Source organism: Peromyscus maniculatus, chromosome 21, assembly GCF_049852395.1.
Source record: "Peromyscus maniculatus bairdii isolate BWxNUB_F1_BW_parent chromosome 21, HU_Pman_BW_mat_3.1, whole genome shotgun sequence".
NCBI classification, from domain to species: Eukaryota; Metazoa; Chordata; class Mammalia; order Rodentia; family Cricetidae; genus Peromyscus; species Peromyscus maniculatus.
This window is the reverse complement of record NC_134872.1, coordinates 23,523,553-23,546,289: the sequence shown is the minus strand read 5'-3', so window position 1 is coordinate 23,546,289 and position 22,737 is coordinate 23,523,553. Positions and strand designations below refer to the sequence as shown.

Genomic DNA, 22,737 nt, shown 5'->3' with positions numbered 1-22,737 from the left:
TACATTTGGAGCTAGAAGTAATTTCTCCTTGATTAGCCCAGGGCTTTCATACAGGGCATATCTTATTTTGCAGATAAGATCCATCTGTAGATATAACTCTTTGTGTATTGTTTTAGCTGCAAGAGACTTGGCTGCTCTGGTTAGAAACAACCTTTGTCCATTGTTTAAGACCTTGAAAATTGATGTATTGTCTTTTGGGAGCTTAGACAGCTTTATTTAAGTTTAACTTTCTCTGGAGAGACATAGAGATAATGAAATGCAATTCCTTACTTGAACATAACCATGTACATAACTTCCAGTCCTCCCTGATGCATAAAGCAAATTTGATAAGAGCAATTCAAATATTGTAACAATTAATGTTGATTTTTCTCTTAAGTTGCAAAGAAACCTATGTCAGCAGTAAGGCATGTGGTAATAGCCATTTCTGAGGCCAGCTTTTCATTGTGTTACATGCATTGATATTTTTTAGTTTTTCCTGGTTCATTTTTAGAAGAAATCTTGCTTATAATATTTTTGAGAGGCACTATGGAGGGGGCGGGGCATGAAAAGGCCTTTGGATTATGTACACAGGAGACATACATTGTGGTTTTCAGCTTACAGATGCAGGAATCTTGGATTACTTATCAGAGTGTGAAGCCACTCTGTTTTTTAATCACTGTATAGAACTATTCTTCTGTATTAATTTGTGTTTTACTTCTGTGAGAAAAACCATAATCAAAAGAAACCTGGAGAGGTATTTGGCTTACATTTACCAATCACAGTCCATCCTGAGGGCAGCCAAGGCAGGAACACAAGAAAAGTAGGAGCCTGGAGGCAGGAACTGCAGCATAGACCAAGCAGGAAGACTACTTGCTGGCTTGCTCCCACAGCTTGCTCAGTTTGCTTTCTTATACAAACCGAAACCATCTGCCTAGGGATGGCACCACCTACAGAGGGCTGGGCCCTCTCTTACCAATCATTATCCAAAAATGGGCTCTATAGACTTGCCAACAGGCCAATTTGATAGAGATATTTTCTCAACTGGAGTTCCTTCTTCACAGAGGACCCTAGCTGGTTTCATGTTGACACAAAGCTAGCTAGTACATCTTCTGAGTGCGCAAATATATTTCTCTGACATCTCTGACATATTTTGCACTTTTGTTTCTACTGTTACGTTCAAGCTAAGGTGTAACTAAGACATAGATACACTTTCTCCCTCTATCTCCATCCTGACTTGCCTAATAAAAGCCTTTCTCTTCTTGTCCTTCCTATCTTATTGTTAACCCTCACACTGCTCATTACTGCCCCCCTTCTTCTAAAGCATCATGGAATTATCGCTTTTGTGAATCACACCTTGAGGGCTCATTATCTTCCAAGGACAAAGACCAGAATCTAAAGTCTGTGTCCTAGTGCTCAGTGAAGATTGGGAAATGAATGAGGAGTTATAGATGGATGGGACAGCTGCCTCTGCTCAGGTAGTCTTTCCTCTGTTTATTTTTTTTTTCAGAAAATAGGAAATAGAGAAACATCTCTCTTTCAAATCCTAGTCCAGGTGTACAGACTGGCACAATAGCAAAACAATAGAGATTTGGAGGTGCCGGATTCCCTTTAAAGTAATATTCACAGACAAGTATCTGTTTTCCTCCACCTCTCCTGGATCAAACTCAACACTTACTAAAGAAAGAAATGGAATCCTGCAGAAATCATCATTCTTATCTAATTACCCTGTGTGATCATGCCAGTGATCTTATTTTTATACAAATCTATCATGAGCCACAGTTTTATTAAAGTTATAACACATTTCATTTTATAATTCATACTTTATTTAAGATGATGTTTAGTGCATGATGGAGAAATAAACTCAGGTAATCCTTAGAAAGTCTTTGTGTGTTGAATGCTAGCCCCATCCCAGAAGACAGGGAGGCACAGATTGGTTACAAACTGTAGGGAGTGGGTATTTTGTTGTTTTGTTTTTTTTTGCTTTTTCGTTTTGGAAACAGTCCAAAATATGTAAATAGAGATTTGTACTCAAAAACCGTGATATACTACTTATTTTTGTTTTGTTTTGTCTTACCCCAGGAGGGGAAAAAGCATAAAAGCATAAAAAATAGATTTAGAGAAAAACAAGAGGAAATAAAAAAAAAAAAAAACATATGGCATGAATGCACAAATGGTGTTCTCAAGACCCACTCACTCCCTAGGATGCTCTGAGGTTGGAACCACATACTCCTTCCCTACCCTAGTTCCTTCTTTCTCTTGTGCTCAGCTTATAATATGAAAGAAGTGATAGAACTGATGAGTGGACAGCTGAGAGGAAAAGAAGGCAAGCTTTACAGAGGCTGCCAGGCTGCTACTTGGCGGCTGGCATTTTCTCTTACTGATGAAGATGGGCGTACAGCGTGGCCTTTGTGCAACAATTGATTTTATAATATACCTTTATTGAAAACAAGAAAGGATAGATTATCGCTTGAGAGAAACACCTTTTCAGAATTCCTGATGAATTGTTCTCAGGCTCAAACTCATTTTGGTCTGGGGAAAAAAATATCACTGGATTCACTCCAGCAAAACTGACAGCGTTTTCCTTTGAAGAGCTGTTGGAATAAAAGGAGTCACTTTGGTTAGACTCAGGGTTTCTGTTCTTTAAAGCTGCACCAGAACACTGTGGGGTCCACAGAGAGAAGAAACTTTAATTTATACTGCAATACTAAAGGTCCTACATTACACGTTTCTCAGGCTCAAATCTATATTTGAATTAATTATAGAGGAGAGATTATGTGATAGAAAATATTATGCAACTAGCTGAAAAAATGTACAAGATGGATTAAAAGAAAAAAATTGTAAGTAGCCTGGCTTCTCACAATGCAAGGTTGAATGTATATCTTGGTTATAAATGACCTTTGCATTAGATACCTGGGTCTACCAACATATCTCTAAACTGAGTCTTATTATAATAAAAAATTGGAATAAAGCCCAATGCTATTCATCTTCTTTATATTATTGTCTGAATTTTGATACCATAAATTTGTTCTGTTTTGTTTTGTTTCTTTGAGACAGGGTTTCTCCATGTAGTTTTGGTTCCTGTCCTGGATCTTGCTCTGTAGACCAGGCTGGCCTCGAACTCACAGAGATCTGCCTGGCTCTGCCTCCCGAGTGCTGAGATTAAAGGCATGTGCCACCACTGCTGGGTGATACCATAGACTTTAATTTTAATTTTTAAGACTATAATTAAATAACATTTTGTACCCATCCAACAACAAACCATGTAAGTATAATTGCTACTGCTTTTTAAAAGGTTGTAAATCTTTTATATATGTGAGTATAAATGTACATCAGGACTGAAGAAATGACCCAGCTGTTAAGGTATGCTTGCACTCTTGTAGAGGACCAAAGTTTAGTTCTCGGATCTCATGGGGGTGCCTAACCCCCATGTAACTCCAGATCTAGGGTAAGCAATCAATGCCCTCTTCTGGTCTCTACAGACCCCTACACACACACACACACACACACACACACACACACACACACACACACCTTAAAAATGAAAAGAAAAATAAATAAAATAAAATGTGTATCTATTGACATGTGTATATTCATTATGTCTATTTATATATGAACCATGAAAACTAATATGTATCATTTATTTTCAGGGGAAAAGGACCACTAAAGCATACCACTGATGTAATCTATGCAGCTAAGATGATATCAGAGTCAGGATCAAGGATGGATGTTCTCGCTCGGCAGATTGCTAACCAGGTGAGCTACTTATAAATAGACATGAGGAAATCTTTGCTATTTGCTTTCTTCTGCTTGATAACTGACTAGAGTGAAGCTGGGTGACTTTTTTTAAACTTTATTGAATACGTTTGCTTTCTATATTAGAGTTTCAAAATTTATAACACTATAATTACGCAACTTGTGAGACAATAAATTTTAAGAAAGTATAATTAGCTTTAGAGAAGGCATGTATTTAGCTTTAAATATACTCTATTTTAAAAATCAATTTTATCAAATTAAAATAAATTAAATCCTTTTAAATGGCTGTAGTAGCATAACTTGTGTTTCTCTTTTCCTTGATGTTGTCCATTAGTTCACATTTTTTCTTCTAAAGTGGTAGGTGTTTAAGGTCAATACTTTATAGCATTATTAGAACAATAAAGTAAAGATGTCATTTGTCAGAAGTATATAACCCTTGGTCAGACTGGTGTTTCTCCAAAGCTTTTATTCTTTTCCTAGATTTTCTCATAGGTTAAAAAATTATTTTTTAAGCAGAACCTATATTACAAAGTTATCTATATAATGAAAATTTAATATTTCAGGCAGGGGTGTAATATAAATACATTTAAATTATATTTATCATTATATTTAACTTCATAATAAATATTTCTTTGGAAGGGATATACCTCTTTGATTTTGCATATACTGCATATGTTTTGTTTATACATTAAAAGTAAAACTTTACTGGGATGCCTTTTAGTATGATTGCTACTGTTTCATCTCTTTCTTTTTACATACTGTGTTGGAACATGAGAAAATTTAGTCCCATAGTTAATATATTTGTGGTTCAATGGAGAACAGACTAATGAGGGAAGCTACTACCAGAGAAAAGTATTTTAAAGTTTCTTGAGTGTACATTGCTTTTCAATATCTTGCTACTTAAAACCTTATAAAAATGTATTTAATCTGTTGTTTAAAGTAGGTAGGACACTGATCATCTGAAAGCCCAGAAGCAGGCATGGCACACAGATGGTTTTAGATTTCATCAGACTTGAGATTTCTGATTTTCAGAGTAAAGGTATTCAACAGGTTAAGTCTATGCAAATTTTCTAAAAGTGTAAGAATCTGCCAGTCTGTATAAACGTTCTAAAAATCTAAGAATCTCTCAAATTTGAAGCACTTCTTTTCCAAGCATTTCAGCTTAAAGTTACAGACACAGCATTTAGCATTTATATCTAAAAATAAATTCCATCCTCTTGAAATTCAGAATTTCCCAATCTAATAAGTAAATAAATACCATCCTTGCCTATATGTTTCCATATTTTAGAGTTGAATTGCATTGACTTTCGTGGGGGACTGACTATTAGTGGAAGAATTAAAATGTATTAATTTAGCTGGATTTACAGTTACTTAAATTGCCTTTAAGTACTAAAAGCCTCTTACCTTTGTTCTCCTGTTTGTTTTAGAGTCCATAACGGTAAGAAGTAAAAAAACTACACACTTTTGAAGTCTTTCTGATATCTTTTATTCTTTAATTTGACAAGATCTCTGCACAGCAGAACTTTGCTATAATTATTAAATTTAGCCATCATTTTAATATTATTCTAATTACACGGGAGGGAGGAAAATATCGTTCTATTTCCACACAGCATTGTTACTTCCCAAGAAGCTTAAAAAGCAGCCATTGACTAGTGAGAAATTGTGGATAACAGTCCTCAGAATTTTTAACTTTGTAAAGCTGGGTAGTTTTCTGTTCTACATAAACGTGGCTCTGAACAATCAACTCTGGGAATTAAGACTCTGACGGAGATGATTTAGTGACGATTTGGGGGAGTCATCCATGAATGTGCACTTGTTTGTTCCCAGAAGCAGGGCTCATGCGCATGCACACACACAAATTTTAGACTTCAAATACTTAAAAGCATTGGGAGAACACAAATGGTAAAATGAGGAAGGCTAGGCAATGTCTATTGCTTGTAAATTTCGTAAAAGGCTTTCCTGGTAGTGTTGGTTACTACTTTATTCAAATTATTAGAATTTATAATTTGGACAATTTTTTTTTGTTTTTCGAGACAGGGTTTCTCTGTGTAGCCTTGCGCCTTTCCTGGAGCTCACTTGGTAGCCCAGGCTGGCCTCGAACTCACAGAGATCTGCCTGCCTCTGCCTCCCAAGTGCTGGGATTAAAGGCGTGCGCCACCAATGCCCGGCTGGACAATTTTTATGGTGCTTTCTAGTCTGTTCTTTCTAGTTTCTGATGGACCATCAAAATGTTAATTATCAATTTTTAATTACACATTAAATAAACTTAAAATACATCTGTACATATTATATTAAAGCATAATATAAATATACGTCTTATACTAATTTAGTTTTATTCTGTTTAGTATAATATTTATGTGTAGAGGGAATGATCCAAAATCAATTTAACTGAAGCCTCGAATTCTCAGTGCTGGACAATTTTTTTTCCATTTTTATCTTTCTTCTCTGAATATAGAATTGTTACAGATACACTAGGCACAATTGACCATTCATGAACTGCTGTTACCAAGTTAGAGGGAGAACTGAAAGCCTCTATTTGTTACTTTCCAATTGTAAACGTTTGGTTATTTAATTGTAAGTAATGAATTTTGGGATACTAATTTAATACATTAAACAAATAAATATAATTATATCATCCATCTCCTTCAAGTTTTTAAAATTCATAAAATCTGTTTTATATGTACCATATGATGTAAGACCTTCTACTAAGGCTCTCACCTAACCTTATTTGTCTCCAACACTCGACATTTCTTGAGCTTTAAAATTAAATTGAAATGTTGTGGTACCTTTACTCTGCCATTCAACACAGCACAACTCTGGTACCAATACTGCATGCATCACATAGTATATTACCATAGTATTGGTTGAAGTATTAAGGCAACTCCACGTAGTTAAAAGGGAGCTTTATTTTGTGGGGTAACTTACTAGTGAAGGGACAGGTGACAGGGTCCAGGAAAGGTGTAGCGCAGTCTAGTGGTGTTCTCTGGAGAACTATGCTCAGTCTACATCCAGCGTCCAGGATCCAGGAACCAAGAGAGCCAGCACATCTGTATCTCAGGTCTTAAGGACTCCTCTCTCTGCCCTGCTTCGTAGGCTTGACAGTTACTGGAAGCCTCAATGCGGGTAGTACTTCTAGGTCAAAGGTGGAACAGCTACCCACTACACCATAGGGCAGGATATTTTTAGCTACTTCAAATTTCTGGACAATTTGCAAGTGAATAATAGTATAGCAAGCTGGAGAATAGCAGTACAAGACAAGGCTTCCTGAACCTAGGTGCACGTTTTTAATTCTTCTACAAAGCTCTATGCTTTGCCATGTAGTAGATAAATTAGATGATACAACCAACACCTTATAATGCAGGAAAAATTCACAGAATTTGTTTAGGTGGTGATGCAATGTACCCTTAAGTAGGGAGGAATGAATAGAAACACTAGTGAAGTATGCAAAACGGGGAAAGACATTGGTAATGTGTCCAAAGTCTGCCCACCACTTCCTTGTAACTTCGTCAAAACAAATACGTGTAGGCTGTTGAGTCACTACTCCCACTCAATCATGATTACAATTAAAGTTAATTTATAGTGTTAAATAAATTGACAATTCAAGAAAGATAGCATCATAAAACTTGATATGTACGTTTGAAATCATTAGCAATTCATTTAACTATGATCAAAATAATCTACAAATGTAACTTATATTGATGTTTACCAAATATTGTTGATGAATTTTCTTGTTTGAAATTATTCTATACTGAACCAAAGATCTCATTATAATAAAACTACATTAGAAATTAAATTCTAGAGTCTTCATTAAATCATTATTACATATCCCTTAGGAATGTAATTCCCAGATGTACCTGGTGACAGTATGTGTGCTTTGATGCTATTTTCTTTCTGAAATTTATTTGAAGTGCAGATGTTGATGCTGAGTTCTCTTCTCTAGAGTAATGAGCTCTCACTTCATGAAAGTAAATGCCTAGTGGCTCTTCAGGAATCAACCTAGGATAGACACTGAAAATGTGACCTGGGTGCAATCATCAATTGACAGGGCTTATCGAAGGGATACTCTCCCACCATGTTCCCTTTACTGTTTCTTTGTCTTTTTTATATTTAAGCAATGCCATAGGTGCTTTAAGGATATCATTCAGGTTTCCTCCATTCCTTTAAAACTGTGACCCTAGGAACCAGAGGACAAGATGTGCTGAGTATTAGGTCACGGGGTTATTCTGTTAATGGGCATGAAAAAGTAAAGATGAGAAAATTTTCTCCTTGTAACTCCTTACCTGCCTATAAGAAAAAGTATCTGCTGGGAGAGGGAAGGAGGTTCATTCTTTTTTGAAGCTGTTCCTGTCGGTAGGTTTCCCATGTTCCAGTTATGTGGTTGCTTACTTATGCACATATGGGAAGCACCAATTTGATTTAGTGGTTACAAAACTAATTTTAAAAGATAACATTAGTTAATGGGAATAATAATTATTATTATAATAACAATTAGTGGGAATGTTAGGGAGATATGCAAGAAGTTGAATAAGGAATTGGGTTATGGATATGATCATATTTCATAGTGTATATGTATGAAATTCTTAGGAACAAAGAAAAATTGTAATAATAAAAGTTCTAAGTAACTAGTTTTTATCTGAATTAGATTTTCACCACCCTTTCCACATCCTGATTCTATGTGCAAGATAATACACTCTGTAAGTTTGTGTCAACCCAAGTAATTCCTCAATTTATAAATTTCAGGCATCAGGAAGAGGGTGCTGTTTTGAATTGTAATCAATCATTAAGAAAACATTGCTTTTTGAGATTTTATCACAGAAGCCATCATAAAACTTAAAAGCAGATTAGACCAGTTTTTCTGTACAGTTATTCATGAAAAAAAGAGAGTTGGTGTAGATGGACACATCTTTGCCCCTCATTATTATCAGTGTCTAGGGTATACGGTCTTGAATCCAACTTAAAACTAAAATGAACAAACAGACAAAAATAACAAATGTATTTATAAAGTTTTTAAATACAAACAAACAAACAAAAAAGCATTTAATTGGGGCTTGGGGCTTGCTTACGGTTTCAGAGGTTCAGTCTGTTGTCATCATGATGTAGAAAACAGCACATGCAGACATGGTGCTGGAGGTGTAACTGGGAGTTCTACATCTGAACCGCAGGCAGCAGGAAGAGAAAGACACTGAGCTCTTGATACCCCAAAGCCCACCCTTAGTGATATATTTCCTCCAAAAAAAACCACACCTACTTCAAGGCCACGCCTCTTAGTTCCTCTCAGTAGCATCACTCCCTAATGGCCAAGCGTTGGAATATATGAGCCTTGGGAGTTGGGGGGTTGGGAGGCATTTCTATTCAAACCACTGCACATGCAGTATGACCCCCTCAAATGGCCTTTACTTGCCTTGCTTCTTACTCTTATCTTCCCTTGTATTATCCATTTGATCCTCCCATTTCAGTCCCCCTCACAGCCGTCCATCCACAACTGTTTATTTTGTCTCTCCTTCCTAGGGAGATCCTTCAACCCCTCCCCTAGTTCTTTAATCTCTGGATTGTAGCCAGCTTAATGAAGACTTAACAGCTAGAATCTACATGTAAACAAATACATACATACATGTCTTTTGGTGTCTAAGTTATCTCACTAAGGATGTTTTTCTTTTGTTTGTCTGTTTTTGTTTTACCCCCTAGCTCCATCCATTTACCTTGAAAATTTTGTTATGACCATTTAAAAAGAAAAAGTTAAGTTTTTGCCATCAGAGTCTTGATGGATACCACAAGAACACTCACAGAATCAACTAACCTGGGCTCATAGGGATTCACAGAGACTGAACCAACAACCAGGGAGCCTATACGGGCCTGGCCTAGGCACTCTTCATATAGGTTACATTTGTGTAGCTTGGTCCTCTTGTGGGACGTCTAACAATGGGAACAGGGGCTGTCTCCAACTTTTTTACTGGCATTTGGGACCCTACTCCTCATACTAGGTTGCCTTGCCCAGCCTTAATACATGGGGAGGTGCCTAGTCTTACTACGATTTGATAAGCCATGTTTCGTTGATATTCATGGAAGAAGTGCCCTTCCTAAACATAAACAGAAGAGGAGTGGATTGGGGAGTGGGGACAGATGGGGGTTAAGGGAGAGACTGGCAAGAGGCGAGGGGGTAGAAACTAAAGCTAGGATTTAAAATAAATAAAGTTATTTAAAAAAAGAATGAAAGATCATTCCCAAATTTGGATGAATATTCTTCTGAATGTGTTTAGGACTATGAAAACTATTCAGATTTGCAGAAATAGGAATATCTGAGGAAACGAATGTGCCAATTGAGCTGATTTGGTCATTATACACTGTTTCATCGAAATTATAAATCTGAGTGCTTTGAATATGCACAAATATTAGAGGTAAATTTAAAAAACCCTCAAGCTTTTTCAATATCAATGACAGGTTTGAACACATCCTAGATCATGAGAATTTACCTGTTAGAATGATTTTCTTCTTCAGATGAAAAAAAACTGATTTCCAAATATATAACCAAGATTTTTATCAAACTTGTAAATAAAAGATGAATCTGGGTCAAGCTGTTCACAACTACAGAAGTTCATTTCAAACACTGTACCCATTTCATTGTCCTTTTCTTAATAGAATTATATAGCCTTCCAGCTCACCCCTGAGAGAGTCTCTTAAAAAAGATTGAATATTTTCTTTAAATGTGTTAAATGTGAGAAACTGTAGCACTGGTTATTAGTTCAAGAATAAAATTAGTCAACAAATGAAGATAGCTTCTGGGTTAGGGATGGGGACATGTGTCCACTTCCCCTCTCGGCACTGGAACTCCATCAGCTTAGACCTGTGTGCAGGCCTTGTGTACACTGCCACAGTCTCTGTGAGTTCATATTTATCTCAGTCCTGATGTGGTTAGAAGGCCTTGTCTCCAAGGTATCTTCCATGCCCGATGACTCTTATAATCTTTCACCTCCTCTTCTCCAGAATTCCCTGAGCCTTTCGGGGAGAGTTTTGATGGAGACATCCCACGTAGAGCTGAGTGTTCCAAGGGTCTCTCACTCTTTGTATATTTTCTGGCTGTGGGTCTCTGTATTTGTTCCCATCTGCTGAAAGAGGAAGGTTCTGTGATGATGGCTGAGCAAGTCACTGATCTTCTTGCACAATGTCCTTAGGAATAATTTTGTTGCTACATTCCTGTAGCAGAACAGTAGTATTTGGTTTTAACCTAAGTCCATGGCCTATTCAGTCTCAGTTTCTTGGCTACCCAGACAGTGTTGGCATGGGTTCCACCTCATGGATTGGGCCTTAATTCCAATCAGATAGTAGTTGGTTACTTCCACAACTTTTGTGCCAATATTGCCCAAGCATACTTTCAGATAGGGTACTATTATAGACGGAAGATTTTGTAGTTTAGCTGGTATTTACCTATCTCCTATAATAGTATGTAGAATACCTTCTAGAACCATGAGCACTAGTCAGTAGGGGTAAAGGCTCTAGGTAGGTACTAGCTCCCACTTTTCTGCATTCAGTGTGTTATGTAGGTAGTGTCTTCAGCAATAGGACCTTAACCATTGGTTTGTGGAGAGCAACCAATAGCTCTGACCAATATCTTAGGTTGTTTGGGACGGGGGTTCTAGGGGGCCACTTTGTCCAGCAACTGGATAGGTGTAACCCATTCCTGGAGGTTTCATTTGGAGTTAAGAGATGTCTAGTCAGTGCTTTCCTCCCTGTTATTGGGCAAGTCTAAATTTATTTCTTTCATATATATATATATATATATATATATATATATATATATATATATATACACACACACACACACATATATATATATATGCATACATTTTGTAGTTTTTAGTTTATTACCTTTTAGTATAAGCCCTCAAATGGCCCTGCATTTATGTGTCCCTTCCTTGCTTTGTAATTCTCCCTTCCCTATGCTACCCATTTGATCCTCCCATTTCAGTTCCCCATGCTCCTCACACCCATCCCTCCATATCTGTTTATCCTATTTCCCATTCCTAGGGAGATTCCCCCCGCCCCCCAGTTCTTTCCTCTGTATCTAACTTACATGGATTGTAGCCAGTTTGGTGAAGGCTTAACAGTTAGCATCTACATATAAGCAAACAATACCACATTTGTCTTTTAGTGTCTAAGTTACCTCACTAAAGATGATTTTTTTTTCTAGCTCCATCTATTTACCTGCACATTTTTTGATAGTAGCTTACAAAGGAAAAGCTTAATTTGTACCATCAAAGTCTCAGTGGATATACAGACCACACTTAAAGGCTGGCCACATGCACAACAATAGATGGTCAGCACAAAATAACTCAATGGTATTTTTGGAGTATTTGTTTTCTCACAATGGACTTTTCCCCCTTTTTCTTCTTTTTATTTATTTTACATCCCAATTGCAATTCCCCCTCCCTCATCTTCTCCCAGCCTCCCTCCTCCCTTCTCTCTGTTCCCATCCCCCAATCCACTCCTCCATTTCTGTTCAGGAAAGGGCAGGTCTCCCATGGATATCAACAAAACATGACTTATCAAGTTGTAGTAAGACTAGGTACCGCCTCTCCTATTAAGACTGAACAAGGCTACCCAGTATGAGGAGCAGAGTCCCCAAAGCCAATGGAAGAGTCAGAGACAGCTCCTGATTCCACCATTAGTCCCATGAGAGGACTAATCTAAGCAACTGTGACATATATGCAGAGTACCTACCTAGGTCTGTGGGGCATACAGGATGACATGAACTGCCAAGACGATGCTGAGAGGAATTGGACAGATGGAGCCCAAATTGTTTATGCTGCGATTAGATACAAAGATCAGGAGATGACGTCAGTGCATAAACAGCTAGTTAACAAAGAAATGAGTATAGGGTGACCTTTAAAATGATTGGTTGGTTCCTTTCACCCACTCCTAGGATTTTGAGGTTTTCTGCTATAAAAGAGGCTTACTGCTTAATAATAAACGAGTTCTTGCTTGACTTGACTTCCTGCTATATCTGATTGTCTCTGGGTAAGAGGAAGGTGGGGAAATGGGCGCACTTACCTTTCCTTGGTTCCAGGCCACCTCTTCAGAGGTAAACCAAGTTCCCGGTGGGGCAAGACCCCACATAGGTCAGTACCATGGAGGCTCCCTGGTTGTTGGTTCAATCTCTGTGAGCCCCTTTGAGACCAGGTTAGTTGATTCTGTGGGTTTTCTTGTAGTATCCTTGACCCCTATGTCTCCTACAATTCTTTATCCTCCTCTTCTGTAGGATTCCCTGAGCTCTACCTAATGTGTAGGTGTGGGGTCTGCATCTGTTCACACCGGTTGCTGGATGAAGCCTCTCTGATGACAATTGAGTTAGGCACCAATCTATGAGTATAACAGAATATCTTTAGACATCATCACGTTGACTTCTTTTTTTGTCCTCCTGTTGTGTTTGGGTCTATCCTAGGACTCTGGATCACCCAGCCTGTGGGTCCTGGTGCTCCCGGAAGTGTCAGGTGTGAGCTTACACTCCTGGCGTGGGTATTAGGCTAGACCAGTCATTGTTTGGCCACTCCCTCAATCTATAGTCCACCCTTACCCCAGCACATCCCATAGATAGGACAGACTGTGGGTCAAAGGTTATGTGGCTGGGTTGGTTTCCCACTCCCTCCCTCCACTTGAAGTCTTACCTGGTCACAGGAGATGGCCAGTTCAGGGTATACATCCACTGTTGCTAGGAGTCTCAGCTGGGGTCGTCCTTGGAGATTCCTGGGAGATTCCCTTGCACCAGGTTTTTACCTGATCCCCAAATTCCCCCTTTCCAGTAGTAGTCTCTCTCAGTACTCTCTCCCTCTGTGACCGCCAACCGGATCACTCATGTTCCCCTCCCCACCTGCCCACAGTCCACACAGGTGATCTCTTCTGTTTCTCATTCTCAGGGAGAGGGCTTTTTTTTTTTAACCTTAAAGAATTTTTCATTTGTATTATGGTTCCCAAGTTTGTTTTTATGGGGTTGTCTATGTTTGCAAATGTATGTGTGTGTATGTGTATATGTGTATGTTGTTTGTATGTGTGTGTGTATGTATGTGTGTATGTATGTGTGTGTATATATGTGTGCATGTATGTATGTGTGTTTATGTGTATTTGTATGTATATGTGTATGTATGTATGTATGTATGTGAATATGTGTGTATGTATATGTGTGTATGTATGTATGTGTGTTTATGTGTGTTTGTATGTATGTGTGCGTATATGTGTGTATGTATGTGTGTATAGGTTGTGTATGTGTGTGTATGTGTGTGTACATATGTATGTGTGTGTGTGTGTATATGTGTGTGTGTGTGTGTGTGTGTGTGTGTCTCAGTAGGTGTTTCTTCAGTTTTTTCTTGGCTCTTATTGTTGTTGTTTCTTTTGCCCTATTCTGCTTTCTTTGTTTTGTTTTTTTTAATGTTATTTTCCTTCATTAGTTTTGGGTGCCTGTTTGTCTCCTACTGAGCAAGAAGGGGGAAAAAGGTATAGATTTGGGTGGGCGGGTTGTGGAAAGGATCTGGGAGGACACTCTTAGAGGCCTCCTTGTGTCCCGGTGAGACAAAGAAAGAAAGGGTGTGGCTATCGGTTGGTAGTGATGTGGAGAGGAGCCGGGAGAAGTTGGAGGGCAACCATAATTAAAATATATTGTATAAAAATCTATTCTCAATTAAAAAAGAATCAAATCAGTAGTTACAGGGTAAATTTCATCAGGAGTTTTCTAAACCTGAAAGAGCAAATCCATGCTAATCAAATTTGTAATTTAAAATAAAAGGCCAACTTAAGAAGCCCATTTAGAAATCAAGTGGCAGTTTAGTACTTACCATGTACAGTGAGGCCCGTAAGAAGAGCGACATTATTTCTGGCCATGTAGGTAAGGGTGGTGTCTCCATCTTCCTTTAATATCATCTCTGCTACCTATTAGTTGGCAAGGAAACTGCCCCTCCGTGCCTCTGTTTCTGCATTTATTGATTGAGGGTTATAGTGGATCCATGGATTATACAGGGATTTATGCATTCCCTGTATAACTCTTCTGTTATACATACAGGGACTATTACGTGACAGATGAAACACTATCTATGCCAGGACTGCTATTGGATCTGACCATTAAGAGTAAAGAATAAAGAGGAAGTTCCTCAATAAGCAAAATCAAAAGTTTTTTGAAGACTGCTGTGAGGGAGAAAGGATTGTTCATCCATGTGAATGAAGCAGAGGAAACAAAACCCTCATATTTACTATTTTTGAAGTTTAGTTTGTGAAATGGCATTATCTAGATCTGACTGAAAGGTTGCGCATCATGCTTTTGAAAGACCAGGTGTGGTGCCTCACCTGGAGGAAGTACTGAGTGAACACGCACTTTCTGTCAGGATGAAACGATTGGGGGTGCACCTTTTTTTTTTCCATCGGAGGAAGATACCTGTGTCTCAGAGGTTGAGTACTGAATGTGATTACATGCCTAAATTATTAACAGTAGCATCCTGCAGGCAGGAAAAACTATAGAAATTAGCTGCCGCCTCTCCTCTGCTTTCTGTTTATTCTTCTTCTCTTTCTCTTCTGCCTTTTGCTTTCTTGTTTCCTTTTACTGAATTACAATTTAATCTTCATTAAGAAGTTTGTAGATCACTGTTAATTCCTTATTCAAAACAAAAATAACATTTATCTAACTTGTTTTTTTCTATCACATCTAATGTCCTTCTGGCTGCAGATCATGTACCCACCAAGCTTTGTATGTGTCTATTTCTGTCTGGCAGGTGGAAATGTTTCTGCAGAGGAATATATTTGCTTCCTTTATTGATCATTATGAACTTTGAGTGCATGTTCCCACGTCCTCATCTTGTACGCCTGACTTGGAGCTATGTAGACCAAAGGACTTAACAATATGAAGTAGAACAAATGTCTCAGGAATTTCCCAACCTTGCCTCATTCTAGTTACAAATTAGTTATCCCTCTATACATATGAGTTATGTATCTACCAATTCAGCCACTTCCAATTGACTTTGATGTAGGTGGTCATTTGATATATGTGTACTGTTCATATACTGCCTTTCTCATATGCCATTATTTCCCAAGCAATACAATATTCCAACTATTTATATACTGTTTAAATTTATTAATTACTTATATGCAATATAGATATATTTAAATATTTAGATATAGTTTACCAGAAGAATGTGTTTAGGTTATACACAAATACTTTGCCATTTTATTTAAGATGAACTGAGCAATTTTGGATTTTGGTATCTACATATGTCCTGGAACTTCTCCTTAGTAGATAGTGGAAGGTGATTAAAATAGATGAATGCAAATATTCATGAGAGACTTTTCTGGTCTTTCATCTTACATTTTTATCTTTATTTATTTATGAGAGGTGGGCAGGGCTCACAAGCCACAATGTATACATGGAGGTCAGAGGATGACTTACACAGGAGTCTAATCTGTTCTTCTACCTTGTGTATTCTAGGAATTGAACTCTGGTCATCAGATTTGGTGGCAAGAATCCTTATTACTGAACTATCTCACTGGTGGCTGTTCATCCTATTTTTTAATTTATATAATTATAAATTAAACTTATATAATTCAATTTAAAGATTTTAAATATCATTGTATAATTATGAAAATAATATGCATTTATTTCAATACAAATGTAATATATGAATAAAGTGAAGACAACTAACTATATCATTGCCATTATCATTTTCATAGACTTCCTTTTCAGTATGTTTAAAATCTACACACGATCTAATTTAGTTGAAATGATGCATGCAATTTTAAATTCAGTTTTTAACTTTCTGCCATTGATCATTATTCTCCCACATCATTTGAAAACATTTAAAATATTTTATTGTGTATTATTTTATTTATGCATATGTATTTGTTTGTGTAAGTGAATGCCATACATAAAATGTGGGTACCTGTGGAAACAGGAAGAGGGTGTCATGTCCCCTGAAACTGGAGGTAGAGGTTGGTGTGAGCTGCCTGGCATGGGTTCTAGGACCTGAACTTGTTTGAATTCTCTGTAAGAGCAGCAAACTCTCTTAACCAGCAAGTCTTCTCTGCAGCCCCTGAAAATACATTGAGATGATACAGTGTCACAGTACTTAGACATTCATATTTCCTCTTCCTATTATTTTGTGTTATTTCCAATTTTTGATATTTTAAGTGCTGTAGCAATACATTTTTGTTACGAGTTTTTGTTTGCATATCTAAGTTCTCATGAAAATTTATTAAAAATAGAATTAAGGCGAGGAACATATTTCTTAAGACTCTAACTTCATGGGGGAGATAGCAGCAAAACTCACCTTTACCATGAGACTTTTGCCATGTTATAGTGAAGCTTTGAACTATTTCCTTACAGTTCCTTATAGAAAATTAACCACCAAGGAGGACTGTTTTTTAAAAAGAGATTTGTTACCTCCTTAAAACATGTGAGTTGTCTGCATTGCATATGCAGATATCATCTCAGGTGTAAATAATTTTCTTTATCTGCACCAGCTAAGAGCATTTAAAGCTGAAAAATAATACGGTACAATATGCTTTGTTGTGGATTTGATATCCTCACACAAATATCACAGGAAAGACAGCAAAAAAAAAAACATGCATTTCATGGAATATTCTTGTAGTGATGAGATAATTGCATGTTACTATTTCTTCATGTATACCTAAAGACATAATCTGAAGGCTGCTAAACTTGTCATAAGTTGAAGGCAGAACTTCATGCATTTCTTTGTATCTATAAATTCCTATCACAAGTACTTTGCCTAAACTCAGTGACTACATCTGAAAAATACATAAGCTGTTTTAACAGGCACTTTCTAATGACATGTATGGGATTGTACCTGGGCTAGCATAAGAAACAGATGAGCTTGTGGAAAATTGCTAAGGTAACCATGGTGTGTATATTCCCCACTCTGATGTACGTCTTTTTTATTTTGCTCTTTCTGTTTTTATCTCTGATGTACTTGCAGTGTCCAGATCCACCTTGCAAACAGGACTTGCTGGCTTATCTGGAACAGATTAAATTCTACTCCCACCAGCTGAAAATCTGCAGCCAAGTTAAAGCTGAGATCCAAAACCTGGGGGGCGAGCTCATCATGTCAGCCGTGAGTACTGCCTGCCACTTCCACTGTTACACACAGAAGACACTAGGCACAGAGCAGCCATGGTACTGCTCACCACCATCTCCCAGATGAATTCAGCATAGGACAAATTTGGCCACAGTTAGTATAAATTGCATGTAATGTAAATGTAGTTACATAAAAAAGGAGGGAGTCTCATCGGGGCAGAGAAAGGAATCTAATCATTATTATCTAACTCTGCCCTAAATTTTAGCCCAGTCATTATAATCACTTTCCAGGTTTGTTTTTTAAAATGTTAAATCAGTGTTTTTTTTTTTTTACTCCAGAGATTAAAAAATATATCAGGTTTTTGATATGACCTGGATAAGAAATTCATGGGCACATAGAACAGTTTTTAGACCTTATAAAGTACACAGAGGTAACTCTGAATTGAGTTCTGTAAGGTTTTAAAATAAATGAATGTAAATGATATATTAATTCAATTATTTTATTATTATTAATTGGTATTCCTTTTCTACATATTTATTTTTATAAGCCATAAATTCTGGTCCTGGGAGTAAAAGAAATCCCATATGTAATTTTTGAAAGAGAGTGTTAGAAATATTTTTGCATTAGAGGAACTTGCATAAATTCTTCAGTGGCCTTGAATTTCAAGATGCTTTTAAATTACTGTGGTAGAAATAATGTCTGGTGGGTTTTGCTCATCTTTTAATAACATTAGATCATTTCTCTAGAGCAGGCACAGTAATAAAATAATATTTGATGTCTATATTGGATTCAGTTATCAGTGACTTTGAGAAGGACATGGACCAAGATTATAAATTTAAGTTAAAGTAAAGCATGATGAACATTTTAGGAAACCATATTGCTAGAACCCTTTTTAAAAGCTGTACCAGTATACTTATGTATTAGCAGCATCTCATCCTTTTGTATCCCAGCATGAAACTTTCTCTTAATGAATTGATGTGCTTGAAGTAAATGTAGTTACAAAAAGAGGAAAGGTTATCATCAGGGGCAGGGAGGGAAAACTAATCATTATTGATTATCTATCTCCAGCCTAAGTTTTAGTCCAAGCATTGCAATCACATTCCAGGGAGACATTTATTTGATTGTTTTGTTTTCTTTATTATCTGAAGCAATGCAATACAGAAAGGTTAAATAGCTTCTGTGGGGTCATACAAGTAAATGTCAAAGTTGAGGTTTCCTGTCAGAGACCTCTGCGCTTTTTTCTTTTGGTACTCAGCATTGAACCCATGAAGAAATTGAGGCTCACAAGGCAAGAGTGAATGATTCAGAAAAAAAATGGTAGAATTTCTCTCTTGCTTTTTATTCCTGTAAAGGTCAGAGGAGAAAATAAAGATTTATTTCTTTGATATACAAATTTTAGAAAAACACACAGATGGATATCAATGTTGATATCGTTTCACTTTTCAAAGAAAATATATTTGATTATATCACAAGCCATATAAGCCCTATTAGCATGTCTACATAGGAATATACACATATTCATGGGTACACACATACAGTTCAGAGAGAATTGTTTATGTACCGGTGATTATTTTTACTATCACAAATAAGAAATGAATTTACTTCATATATCCTATGAATATTATAGCTTAGTCTACATTAAACATGAAGAGAACATATATGTTTATTTACAAGCTACATAGACCAAATTTTATCACAGTGTCTTTTGTAGTCTGTTGAGTATCTCACACAAGGTATTCAATACATCAAGATAAGGAAACACTGTGCATAGATATTCGCTGTTGTTCAGTCTATGAGGACAAGGTTTACAGCAATACTGCTCGTCGAATACTGAGCGTTGCTATTTCAGGAAAAAGTCTGGATTCCGTATTTAGTGTTTTGTTTCTATGGACTGCGCCACTTGCCCATTATTTAAATAAATAAAATTGAAAAATTATAGGCCAAATCACAGTAAATAATGACCACCTCGGCACAAACACTTTGCATGTGTGCATTAAGCTATCTGATGCTATATTTCTAAACTATTAAACATCCAGTCTTTTTTCCCTCACTCAATATTCCACCCAGTCATCATCTTTTCCAAATATATACAATGGCTTTTGTCTTACTCAGAGCAAAGCTCTCAAAAATACTTAACATGTCCATAGGTCCATTCTTGACAGAACTTTTCAAAAACATAATTTCTATACTTATAAATCAGTGCCTTGTTTAGCATCATCAGAGAAGCTTTCTCATGCAGCCAACAGGAACAAATACAGAAACCCACAGCCAGATATTATACAGAGAGTGAGAGACCTTGGAACACTCAGCCCTAAATGGGATGTTTCCATCAAATCTCTCTGCTCAGAGCTCAGAGAACTCTGCAGAAGAGGAGAAGGAAAGAGTGTAAGAACCAGAAAGGGTGGAGGACACCGAGAATACAAGGCCTTCTAAATAAAGAAGAGCAAAGCATAAGGATTGCACAGGTCTGCACCAGGTCCTCTGTATTCATATTATGGCTTCCAGTTTAGTGTTCTTATGATGAGAATTCTCAGTGTATAAATGAGCGAGTCTCTGATTCTTGTGCCTTTTCTTGGGCTCTTTTCCTTCTGATGGTTTGTCTTGTCCAACTTTGATATAATAGTTTTTGTGACATCTTATTGTATTTTACTTTGTTACATTAAAAAATGAATAACTGAGAACCTTACTGCTAGGGTAAAGGTTGACAAATGAACTGTCATCTGTATCTGTTAGGAGAGGGAAAATAAACATTTGCTAATGAAGTGATACTGTGTATATCAACCACTCCAGGGCAGGCCTCATGTTCTGGAGTAGTTGAACAACACATAATGGATTCCACAGTTTCATGTGTGTTTTTATTTGGTTACAGTTTGGTGTTTTGTTTTTCTCTTCTTTGGGTGGTGTTTTTTTTTTGTGGGGGTATTAGTTTTGTTTTGTTTGTTTTGCGGGGTTTGTTGTATTGGGGTTGTGTTTTATTTTGTTTTGTTTTTGTGTGTTTGTTTTGGGGGCTTGTATTTTTTTTTGTTTCTTAAAAATAACTTAAAGTTGAGTTGATAGGGAGGGGAAAGGATCTGGAAGGACTTGGGGGAGGGGAAGAAGATGATCAAAACATATTTAAATTTAAAAACTGTTTTAAATAAGAGAATATATATTTAAAAAATGACTGCTAATTGTCCATCCAAATTGTAATCTTGAGATATATAAATGGGTTTTACATTCACTATTATTTGATGTGGTAATTCAAATTCATAAACTTTAATATATATATATATATATATATATATATATATATATATATATATATATATATATATATATATGGCAGGAACCATTTAAAACCCAGGATTTTCAATTTAAAAGTGAAGTCATTATGTATCCATGTATCATTGTGAATCCAAAACTATTTGTCATCATTTTGCCCACAGTTCTCCATTAGAAAAATAAATCTGCCAGAGGAAAGTATGCCCCCTTTTACATTTCTTGACATCTGCTTGCAGGTGGGTCCTGGAGAGCTTTTAAAGTACATTTCATTTTTGTGCGCCAATCTATGCTTGCTTGAATATTTCCATGGCCCTTCTTTCTTTCTTCCTCCTTTTTCTTTGTTTCTTTATATGTATCTTTTTTTTCCTTCTTTAAATTGTAAACTAATCTATTATGGGGTTTTTAAAAATTAACAAGCACACTTATTTTTAAATATCGCACAGATTTTGTATTTAAAACAGGAGAGTTTAACACAGAATATGTTCATCGCAGAGTCAGGTTTGTGTGACAGGACTCTTGGAAAATACATTTGATAAAGAAGTAAGTCTGAGTGGCTGTGATTCTGGCCTGAATAGGCATAATACATTCTGTGAGTGCTGAAGGTTAGGGCAGAGAAGTTGAATAAGTGAAATGAAATGATTTGAAATACATTCTCCTCATACAGCATTGAATTAAAATCCATTACCTCTCATGTGTAAGTCTATACAATACATATCTTTCCTGAATTTGCATGTTTTAACTGTAGGAAACCAAAAGTACAGTTCATTAAAAATCACAGGAAAGGTGCCGTGTGACTCTCTCTGCCAAGCACACCAGTACATATGGACCACAAGAAAATGACTATCCAGTGGGTCTTTTATGATGCTCAAGTCCACACAAAAGTAACATAAATAAAGTACACTTGAGAGTGTGTGATGTTAGTGTTGAGTAATTCAATGAACGGTGTACTGGTGGTGTGCACAGATGTGCATGGTTGAACAGGTAAGGGGATAATTAAGCCAATTGAACGAGTTAAGGGTGAAGGACAGGGAAGACTTACTTCAATGAGTTGGCAACTTAGCTAATGATGGCAACTCTCCCCAAATGCTGCACATGGTGGGAAAAGCGGGTCTAGAAGATTCAGTAGATGTGTTCGTTTTATTCACTGAAGTTAGGTGACTATGGGACATCTGAGGGGAGAAAGTTCCAGGAGAAGCTGGAGCTACAACTGTAGCTCTTAGGAAGGAAAGGTCTAAGAAGCAAGTGGAGCCATTCACTAAATGAATGCTGGAGAAGGATTTTTTTTTAAATATTTTTATTTTATAATTAATTTAATTTTACATAACAGCCAAGGATTCCCTTGTCCTCCCTCCTCCCACTCCCCAGCCTCCCCCCCCCAATCCACCCCTCATTCCCACCACCTCCAAGGCAAGTTCTCCCCTGGGGAGTCAGCCTGAGCCCAAATGGCAAGAGAGAGGAGGGATTATATGAGCAAGAGATATTGAGACCACGATTGGAAAATGCACAGGGACAAATAACGAAACTAGTGGAAACACACAAACTGGAGAAGGATTTTAAGGAACTTGCAGAGACAGGGGTTTTCCAGAAGACCTTAAACAGTGTACTAGTTTACTTTGACACTTATACACTTTGACACACTTTGAAAGGTTTCTCCACTTCTGCCAACCCCCTGTACTCCCGTAGC

The 22,737-nt window shown here is 37.0% G+C and overlaps 1 protein-coding gene across 6 annotated transcripts in view; it reads left to right on the top strand.

Annotated features, from left to right (window-relative positions):
• Positions 1–22,737, top strand: part of Ctnna3 (catenin alpha 3) — a 1,515,753-nt gene that overhangs the window by 1,453,479 nt on the left and 39,537 nt on the right. For all 6 annotated transcript variants that reach the window (XM_042266693.2, XM_042266694.2, XM_076557108.1 and 3 more), the window contains 2 exons: positions 3,627–3,732; positions 17,694–17,828. In XM_042266693.2, the coding sequence (XP_042122627.1) occupies positions 3,627–3,732; positions 17,694–17,828 (241 nt within the window). The remainder of the gene's footprint in view (positions 1–3,626; positions 3,733–17,693; positions 17,829–22,737) is intronic.